This window comes from Coregonus lavaretus (genome assembly GCF_964263955.1).
Source record: "Coregonus lavaretus genome assembly, chromosome: 15".
Classification (NCBI taxonomy): Eukaryota; Metazoa; Chordata; class Actinopteri; order Salmoniformes; family Salmonidae; genus Coregonus; species Coregonus lavaretus.
This window is the reverse complement of record NC_140002.1, coordinates 6871744-6882806: the sequence shown is the minus strand read 5'-3', so window position 1 is coordinate 6882806 and position 11063 is coordinate 6871744. Positions and strand designations below refer to the sequence as shown.

The 11063-nt window shown below is 42.1% G+C and overlaps 1 protein-coding gene across 1 annotated transcript in view; it reads right to left on the bottom strand.

The window, feature by feature from the left end:
• Nucleotides 1–353: 353 nt before the first annotated feature.
• LOC311142612 (rap guanine nucleotide exchange factor 6-like) overlaps nucleotides 354–11063 on the bottom strand; it is a gene marked incomplete at both ends in the record, with an annotated part of 41824 nt that continues 31114 nt past the window's right edge. The window contains 2 exons of the mRNA XM_084178275.1: nucleotides 354–365; nucleotides 565–696. Of these exons, the coding sequence (XP_084034401.1) occupies nucleotides 354–365; nucleotides 565–696 (144 nt within the window). The remainder of the gene's footprint in view (nucleotides 366–564; nucleotides 697–11063) is intronic.

Here is an 11063-nt window from a genome sequence, read left to right as displayed (position 1 = left end):
CCTACATACACTCTATAAAACTGACATGAATAGTAAGTGAGCCCTCTGCAGAACATAGAACAGGCTTTATGGCTATGGTAGTTCAGTGTGGAGTAAATGTAGGATACAGGCATGAAATCTACATATTCTGCAATGTTTCATTCAACTTTCAACACTCAACATCATGTGACAAAAAAATACAACATAGGTTGACATTTTTTGGGGGGGAATGCAATCCTGCATTATAAACAAAGAAACTAAACTGTAACCAACATACTGGTAGCTATAACTTTACACAGTAAAACCCCTCTCCTGTGTATGTATTGCTGGACACATCGTTAGCTATAGACCAACATCTCAACCACAAACTGCTTTTAGACGTTTACCTACCACACAACAACAAGTACTTCATTTAACACTTTTACAGTTTCACCACAGCAGTCAACACTATACTTACACTAGACAGAGAAAGCTTAGTACATTGACACCTCAGACACAGCAGTCTATGGCATCTTCCTATCGGAGTCTAATAGAAGCCCTTTAACTTTAGGAACATAGTGAGTATACATTAGCGTCAGTTCTTACCGTGGGGTCCTGGCTGTCAGTGATCAGTTCCCGCTCTCCCCGGGGGTTGACTTTGCGAAAACGCCGGCGGGAACGTCTCTGGGACACCTCCCTCTGCAGCGCCCCGTCCTCACCCTCGCTGGCGTTGTCCACCTGAAACACATCACCAAGCTGGGCCTCAGCGCTGGAGGTCTGGGTCTGGGGCTCAGAGCTACCACCACTACTAGACTGTTCTTGTTCCGAGATCAGTGTCAGCTGCTCAGACTGATCACAGTTCGTTTTGGCTGCTGGTTCTGAGAGCTGATCCTGGATCTGTTCCTGTTCAGGGTTCAGTTGTTCCGGCTCCTGGTTGAACATCCAGTTCTTCCACAGCACAGAGAGCCTGTGCAAGCGCAGTGTCATGGGGACTGCATCCAGGACACAGGCAAGAGAAGAGAGGAGATAGGAGGGGTAGACGAAGACGGTATGAGGCTCTATCTCTCCAAGGCTGCGACGAAAATAGTTCTAGTCATTCTCAGTCTGTTGTGTTGAGTCTGGAGGACGTTTCTGTACAACACTGCTTACAGTGAGGCCACAGCTTCCTGTAGGAAACCTTCAACATGCAAATTTCCTTTCTGAGACAGAACATTTAAATAATGACTACGGAGCGCTTTGTACTAATATGCTGTTGTTGCTGGAGAATTTGTTTTCTTTTCACGTTATAAAACCAAAGCTGAGCAAATAGTTGCATTTTGTGAAGTGAGTTGTGAAACGGAACTATTGAAAAACATTAAAAACTAGGAAAACTATTTATGGAAGAATACTTCAACTGTTCAAGACTCATATACTTAGAGTATTTTCACTAGGAAAAAAAAGCTTTTTTGACAGTTGTTCATTGTTTAAAGTTAAAACGCCACCCTATGACAAAGGCTGTCCAGTACTTTTCAAGACTCACATGCTTGCAGAGTATCTTCACTAGAAAAACACTGATGATGAAGACAGTCTAGTATGAGAGAGGAGAGGCTGTGTTTTATGAGGGCAGATTGAGTGGGTTTATTAGGACAGTGGAGGAGCTGATGTAACCTAACCATCCAGTTAATGTGCTGTGTTTGTAATAGGGATGTGGCAAATGATTTTTTTTTATTAATGTTCAAACAGCCATTTTTTTGGTTAAAAAAAAATCATTAAAAAAAATAAAAAATCATAACATTCCATGTGAATTCACAATGCAGATAGTCTACATCGTGCTTCCTGCAGAGAGAGAAACGTTTCATCATTTACGCTGCTGGTGTGCTTACTTTTCACAAGTGGCGCGTGTAGCCTGTTGTTGTCATGCAATCACAAGTCTTCAAACCGGCACTAGGTTACAGTCATAGAGCTTCCCTGTTATTAGGAGATATCTTGGCTAATCAATGGAAGATGGAATTCAAATCACAGAACTAAAAGTTAAATGAGAAGGATCGGCTACAACGACCAAGAGCCAACAGGCAGGCCGCTACTTAATCATCTGAATGGGTTTGTTGTTATTTACTGTAGGATTTGGAAGGGGAGAAATAGCACAGTTCAAGTTATGTAGTCTCAACTACCATAGCTAGCGTAAGCTAGCTAGCTTAACTAGAGTTTCTCGGTTTGATGCTTCAAGACAGGTACTATGTAATCATATTTAATGATAAATAACGCGTGAGTTGACTTGGTTGCTACCTTTCTCCCCCTCCCTCGTCACTCACATGTAAGATGCTGCTCTCCCTCAGCATTACAGCTCCAGGTAATAAAGTAGCTCAAAGATAGCCTTTTTTTCTCCTCCTAACGTTACAGCATTGTTGCGTTCGGTATTTGTAACATTTTTATTTTCCCTTTATGATGATGATGGGACCTGTTTTCGGTAAGTGATTTTGTCATTACGTTAAGGATCCCAATTTTGTTTAAACGTTCACACCCCTAGATTGTAAACCCATAAAATGCTTCCTGAGAGGACATAGTGACGGCAGAATGCCACCACCGGCCCAGCCGGAGTAAAAACAAGCGGGAGCCAAATAAGAAATGAAGTTAACAAAAAACATCTGCATTGGTCTGAACACTGCTGAGATCTCCCTCCTCTCAGTTCCCCTCTCAATCTGAGTGGTGAAATCCCTGCCAAGGCAATCCAACTTTTTCCACTGTATTTTAAAGCATCACGGGTGGGCGATGACGAATATGAGCAGAACACTATTGACAACTGTTTTGCTTCGCTCAACCATGTACTTAGATGACTTTTCTATTTCATATAGGAGTGGGCGGGTAAAACCCAGAGCCTGGAGTAGTGGGACTAAGGAGGAGGATGAGAGAGGGGAGGGTAGTCTGTGATATAAACTCAACCCAGAGACTGTGTGTGTGTGTGCCGATATATCAGGGCGATATTGGCATTTTCTAGTCTATCGGCTATGCCATTAGTACATCGACATAGCAAAACTGCTGCTATGCCAGCCATCACTCACCGCCTGAGCCACGAGCACTGCACAATGCAGAGCTGGAAAAATCATCATCAGCAGCAGCAAGTTAGCTCATTCTCCAACAAAAAGAATGGTGCAGTATTGAGAAACGGATGAACTGACACAGTGACCAAAATCGAACTCCTGTTGCAAATATTAGTTTAATCACTAATAAGGCTCGTGTCGACATGCCCGGACATGCAGATAGCCATGTGACCTGTTAGCAAAGACCACGATAACTAACCTTTTCATCTGTGGTGTTAGCTACTATGCTAGCCAACTGGCTAGATGAACATGGTACTAAGATATCAGATAGGAGCTAATCGCCAACGTAGCTAGGTAACGTTAGCTGGTTATCATTTTGAACATGCACCATTTTCAGCAACGAGCCATCCGACTTGCAGTGTAATGGTAGCTATTTAATGGTGGGCTGATCTGACCAGCCGCATTCGTAATTGACAGTTGATAGTTGGATTACAGTGCATTCTGAAAGTATTCAGACCACTTCCCTTTTTCCACATTGTTACGTTACAGCCTTATTATAAAATGGATTAAATTAATCTACATAAAATACTCCATAATGACAAAGTGAAAACAGGTAAAAAAAATAATAGTGCACATAAATAAAAAAATTGCAAACATTTATAAAAACCTGTTTTTGCTTTGTCATTATGGGGTATTGTGTGTAGATTGATGACAGGAAAAAAACTATTTAATACATTTTACAATAAGGCTGTAACGTAACAAAATGTGGAAAAAGTCAAGGGGTCTGAATACTTTCCGAATGCACTGTATCTGATTGTCATCATAGGGAAAGAAGGAAGTGTTTTAAAATGCCTAAATAAAGGTTGGCAATAGGTTTAGCTACCTAAGAATCTTCCTGCATGTTTATGGACCAGGTAAGCTGTAGATCAGTATGTGTGTGCGTTCTCACTTCTCAAACTATGGATGGGCAGATTTGAGTCAATGAGACAGAATGTGCATCATCATTTCATATTTTTTCCTACCCTCACACTCCTTGTTAGATATTATGCACATTTATGGCTAGGTAGCAAATGTCATCGTCATTGAGCTAATTATCATATTAGCGGTAAACAGCAGCAAGTGATATGAGCGATGGAGAGAGATGTGAAAGGGAGCGGAGTTGCAGCCTCGCTCTATCCAAGCAGTACGATCAACTTACAACCCTCCCATTTCTTGACAGATGGCTGAACTAGCCAATTAAGTCATTTTGAATTTTGTCCTGGCAGCTGAGTTGTTTAGAGAAGTGTCCTGACAGCTTAAATAAATATAGACAAGAAATAGACAAAAAATACTAGTTTCATAAGCATCTGTGATCACAAATCGTGACATTACGTAGGACTCATTTGCATTGAATAACAGCATTGCCAATATGATGTCCTTCCATACAGACATGACATACTGGAGTGATGCCTCTATGCAAATGTTGTTGATTAGTACATAAATCCCAAATGGAAGTCAAACAGATTGTTTGTCATCTGTAGCACCATAGACTCTACTGATCAGCCCAAACAAGCTCAATAACTCAATGCATGCACACACTCCTATTGAATATGCATTCACCGGTATTGTGAGCAGGCCTATGCCAACTTAATTTACCCAGTTTATCAAGCAATTTACCATTCAAGTACAATTATTACCATCACATTATGTAGTTTGATTGGTAAAAACAAAGTCAAATGTATTGTTTTATTTTAAAATTGATGCATTAAATGCATACATGGTTGTCTCTGGGAAATGTTGTCATCAAAATGTTCAGATTTTATGATATTGAATATCGGCCTAAAATATCAGCCATCAGCCTACTTGACCCCCAGAAATCAGTATCGGCCCTAAAAATTCCATATCGGTCGTTCTCTAGTTCAGACGGCAGGCCTGTCATCTCTGTGAGCCCCAGTCATCCATCAGGGTGTAATGAGACACATCAGATGAGGGCCACAGAGGAAGAGAGGAGATGAGGGAAACAGAAGAAGAGAGGAGATGAGGGCCACAGAGGAAGAGAGGAGATGAGGGCCACAGAGGAAGAGAGGAGATGAGGGCCACAGAGGAAGAGAGGAGATGAGGGCCACAGAGGAAGAGAGGAGATGAGGGAAACAGAAGAAGAGAGGAGATGAGGGAAACAGAAGAAGAGAGGAGATGAGGGCCACAGAGGAAGAGAGGAGATGAGGGCCACAGAGGAAGAGAGGAGATGAGGGCCACAGAGGAAGAGAGGAGATGAGGGCCACAGAGGAAGAGAGGAGATGAGGGAAACAGAAGAAGAGAGGAGATGGGATAGTCATGACAGGGGTGTGCCCCCCAACCCCCACCCTCAGCCCATCAGCTGACTTGCTCGTGAAACGATGGTTACACAAGGCTTCCTACAGAGGCCACTCCTGTGTGTGCGTGTGTGCGTGTGTGTGTGTGTGTGTGTTTGTTAGCCGCTAACACGTGAGACGTCAAGGGAAAGAATGCTTGCACGTCAAGGCCATGTTGTAAAAGTCTGGCCGATTTACCCGTCACTAGGGCTGGAAATTGCCAGGTACCTCCCGATACGATATTATCACGATACTTTGGTGCCGATACGATATGTTTTGCGATTCTCATGATTCTATGTGTATTGTAATTCAATACTGTGGTTTTATTGCTCACCATATGTCTGATTCAGAGGGACAAGAGAGAGCCATGAGAAAAAAAGATTTGATCAGTCACAGAAATAAAAGTGCTGAAAACAAATTGGCTCCCTATTTAAAAAGATTTAGAATAAGCTATGAAGGAAAAATACTGGTTTTGGTGCAGATACAGCCAACTAGTGCAAAAATAATATTGTGATATTGTCAAAACAATACATCGTCAAAGATAATATCCCGATATATAACTATAGATTTTTTCCCCCCATCACTAGAGAATAACAGGGGAATGGACTTGTATGAGGTGCAAAGATTTAATGTCATGTTTGTACTGAATAACAACTATAGGTGGGGTTGATTTATCGAACAACACATATTTCTCTAATGAAATACGAATGAGACGGACAGCCTAATAGTGTTATCACAGCAAAGTCAACAATAGAAGACTGACTAAGCATTTTAAGGGGGCATTTCAGTGTACAATTATACACTGCAAGAAGTAATTCCACACATACTCCTAAATAGAAAGTCTTGACTCTGAACAGAGTGCTGTCTATGAAGAGTCTGCCCATACAGAGAGATATTTACTGCTTGGACCATTGACTAGTTAAACTCATGGATGGACTAGTCTCAGTGTGTGAACTACAATGGTCCGTCTATGGCTCTGTGCTCCCAGACAAACACAGACGGACAGGGACAGAGACACAGGGTGGGTGAAATGGCAGCCATCTCAAACCCCTGGCCTGGCTGCACAAATGTGTGCAGTTAGTCTGTGATAATTCCCGAGGCCTCAATTAGCTAATTGGTTGGAATGTAAGTGATTTGACTGAGTGCTGCTGCAGTGTGAGTTAGGAGCGGAAACTGTGGTGTGTGTCTGTCTGTCTGTGCATGCGTGCGTGTGTGTCAGGGTTTCTGTTAGGAAAATGTGGTGCAGGACAACGTAACCGGGAAGATTTATATTTACCGGACCCATATACATTGGGTGCGTAACCCATTAAAGGTGTCCACCCACGGTGCTCAGAATGACAGAAATCACATTTAGATTATGGTAATTCATCTTAACAGAACATGCAACTCCTGTAATGATGCAAGCAAATAAAACGTGAATTTCAAACATTTGCCAAAACTCCATTCTAAACAGAGCACCTGATGAGAGCGGTTCCATATGTGACAGAAATGAAAGTCTCCGTTAGTAAGGTAGAAAGAGGGGGAGTCTAAAGAGGCAACAACTAGGATGGGTTGTTAATATGACTTTTGGCTTCTGGACAATGAAAGAAAGTTGATAAGAAACCAATAGAACAGGAGAGAAATGGCATATGAGGAAGTATTTTATTGGCTAGGGAAGTAAATTGAAATACATTTACCAAAATGTTATAATTACTCATGTCTACACAGAAATAAAATCATTCAAAATACTTCACCAGAAAGCATGACAGCCACAGAGGAATCTAGGATTTTTTTTTTTTTTATAGCTGTGGATTTTCAAATCACAAGCTTGTAGGCCTATGCCTATTAGGGAAAGCAGCAATTAGGGCAGAGCACGTGGAAATAGGCATAGCTGATTATTGAGATGTGGCTGTCAGTGAAAAGCATCTAAAATATGTGTGAAGATAATGTGTCTTTAGTCATTTAAAACGTTGAGACAAGAAGGGGAGGGATGTGTGGCGAATATATAGGCGAGTCTCTCTCCAGAATGGCTCAGTTGTCTCGCAAATTCTTGCGCATTTATTGTTTCATTGTGTGAATTGTTTGCCCTTTGATTTTTCTTGCTTTTTTTATCAATTCCCAATACATACACTGAGTATACCAAACATTAGGAACACATTGACAGCATTTCCCAAACTCTGTCCTCGGGACACCAAAGGGTTCACGTTTTGGTTTTTGCCCTAACACTACACATCTGATAAAAATGATCAAAGCTTGATGATTAGTTGAATCAGCTGTGTAGTGCTAGGACAAAAACCAAAAGGTGCACCCCTTGGGGTCCCGAGGACCGAGTTTGGAAACCCTGACCTAGGACATTAGGAACAAGTCTCAATTCGTCGGGGTATGGACTCTACAAGATGTCGAAAGCATTCCATAGGGATGCTGGCCCATGTTGACTCCAATGCTTCCCACAGTTGTGTCAAGTTGGCTGGATGTCCTTTGGGTGGTGGACCATTCTTGATACACACAGGAAACTGTTGAGCGTAACAAAACCCACCAGCGTTGCAGTTCTTGACACAAACCGATGCACCTGGCACCTACTACCATACTCCGTACAAAAGGCACTTAAATATTTTGTCTTGCCCATTCACCCTCTGAATGGCACACATACACAATCCATGTCTCAAGGCTTACAAATCATTCTTTAACCTGTCTCCTCCCCTTCATCTACACGGATTGAAGTGGATTTTACAAGTGACATCAATAAGGGATCATAGCTTTCACCTGGATTCACCTGGTCAGTCTATGTCATGGTAAGAGCAGGTGTTCTTCATGTTTTGTACACTCAGTGTATGTCACCAGTAATAAACATGTATGGGGAATAAAAAAAAAAAAAAAAGAGTAGCTCAAGACATAGAAAGATTAATGCAACATGGAAGAACCTGCATTTATCATATTTTTCTCTATGTATTTTGACTTGGTTGACAATGGAAGTTATAGGGCTACTGCTACATTAGCCTATAGGCTATGGGTTCCATGCGCTCATTTCTTTAGCCGCCAATGGTTGACGGTGTATCAATGTGTCCATATGGCAGAGGCTGGTGCTCTCGCATGAGTTACATTTTAACTTTTAAATTTTTACCATTTTAATTCAGATTTTTTATGATTAATCATGTGACAATGAATTTGAGAAACAAAAACATTATTATTGAAATTAAACTGTTCCATGAAAATGTGCCTATGAAAATCATAACTGGCACGCGGATCGGTAGAAATGATAGGATAAACTGTAAGCTTCACAACATTGAAAGTCCTTATAAAACAATTGTCGCCACGTTTCCATGGTCAGATTTGCCTATAGGCTACTTTGAAGCAAGGTAAGACATGCCTCATAATATGAAATAATCAGGTTTCAAACAATTAAGTAGGCCTATGTTTTCAAAATGCATACTGACTCCAGCTCACGTTATAAAGTGGTGGGTGACGTGCTGATAGCCTGTCGCCTGCACTTGAATGGTGAATGGGAGGCACGCTTCAATTACCAGTTGAGAAATAAAAATGGTAGCTCTTTTTAAATCGTGCACAAAAACTGTTTTGAACATGTGATTGCATTGTTGCAAAGAATGGGCTTATAAAAGCATGTTTTACTCCAGCAGCAACCAGCTGAGGAGCAGCAGGAGAAATCCCTCTCAGAATAGGCTCTGTATGCTGTGTGCATACTGACACCATTGCTAAGCCCCCCCCCCCGGTTACTGTTGCTACCTCAGACAACATTTTCCCGGGAAGCCCAATTCCTCCTAACCACTGGCGAAATCATCTCACAATGATCTCAAACTGTGTTTTTAATACACAATTAAATGAAATACAGACTACCCCTTGCTAATCAGGAGGCTCTCTGGTGTGTTGTGGTGGACTGTCATTACAATTGCTTCACCGGATCCTGGTAAAATGAAGGTTGCAGTGTGGCTAGCCACTGGATGGCTCTGAATGCACTGTCAGCATGCAGCCAAAGTTACTAACCACTTTTGGAGCCTCTCTAATCCTATCCTGATGTTGACAGGAGATGAGAGTTGTATTCATAACATGGCTCGAAAAAAAACAAGTTGTATTAACTGGCTAGCTAGCTAGCGTTAGCAACGTTGGGTGGTCAATAAGACAGAGCTAGCTAAATCAGCTGAGCTAGCAAATGTAACAAAAGTATAATTTTGGATTAGAAAAATACTCCAACATGCTCTGCATGTCAGGAATCACAGTAGAAATTGCACTGTTAAATTATTTATCCATTTAAAGAATTTGTTTTTGGATGAAAACTCTCCTTTTGGTTTTTGTATTGCCATCATTGTTTCAAACGTGAGCTTGTCCGAGGTGTCGGACTCGACAACAGTTGCTATCCATTGCAGCGCTTTGATTGTTTGGCCAAAATAGCAAAGGGTCAATTGGGTGTGGGAATGATACAAAATGGATGTCCATTAAAAGTTTGGTTATAGTCAGCAGTGTTAGGGGTAAAGATGTAAAGTAATGTGTTGGATATTACAGTTACTTTGTCAAACAATGTGTGCATTACTCTCAGAATCATTTCCCTACCGTGTGCGATTCAATGATCCGATCTCGACTTGTTTCCTCATTTAGTTCTCAAGCGAGCAGAGGCTGTTTGGAGAAATGTCACGACAGCTGCCGTCCATGGAAACGTATAGAGTGCGCACCTCGGATCTTTGCCATTGATCGCTTCTGTGATAGCAAAGCCCATATAGGGCTTTTCCCGTCTAGTGGCAAGTGTGCCCTCTATACATCTCTATGTTGTCCGTCTATGGGTCCAAAACTGATGGCTCAAGATATATACAGTGGGGAGAACAAGTATTTGATAAACTGCCGATTTTGCAGGTTTTCCTACTTACAAAGCATGTAGAGGTCTGTAATTTTTATCATAGGTACACTTCAACTGTGAGAGACGGAATCTAAAACAAAAATCCAGAAAATCACATTGTATGATTTTTAAGTAATTCATTTGCATTTTATTGCATGACATAAGTATTTGATACATCAGAAAAGCAGAACTTAATATTTGGTACAGAAACCTTTGTTTGCAATTACAGAGATCATACGTTTCCTGTAGGTCTTGACCAGGTTTGCACACACTGCAGCAGGGATTTTGGCCCACTCCTCCATACAGACCTTCTCCAGATCCTTCAGGTTTCGGGGCTGTCGCTGGGCAATACGGACTTTCAGCTCCCTCCAAAGATGTTCTATTGGGTTCAGGTCTGGAGACTGGCTAGGCCACTCCAGGACCTTGAGATGCTTCTTACGGAGCCACTCCTTAGTTGCCCTGGCTGTGTGTTTCGGGTCGTTGTCATGCTGGAAGACCCAGCCAAGACCCATCTTCAATGCTCTTACTGAGGGAAGGAGGTTGTTGGCCAAGATCTTGCGATACATGGCCCCATCCATCCTCCCCTCAATACGGTGCAGTCGTCCTGTCCCCTTTGCAGAAAAGCATCCCCAAAGAATGAAGTTTCCACCTCCATGCTTCACGGTTGGGATGGTGTTCTTGGGGTTGTACTCATCCGTCTTCCTCCAAACACGGCGAGTGGAGTTTAGACCAAAAAGCTCTATTTTTGTCTCATCAGACCACAGACCACATGACCTTCTCCCATTCCTCCTCTGGATCATCCAGATGGTCATTGGCAAACTTCAGACGGGCCTGGACATGCGCTGGCTTGAGCAGGGGGACCTTGCGTGCGCTGCAGGATTTTAATCCATGACGGCATAGTGTGTTACTAATGGTTTTCTTTGAGACTGTGGTCCC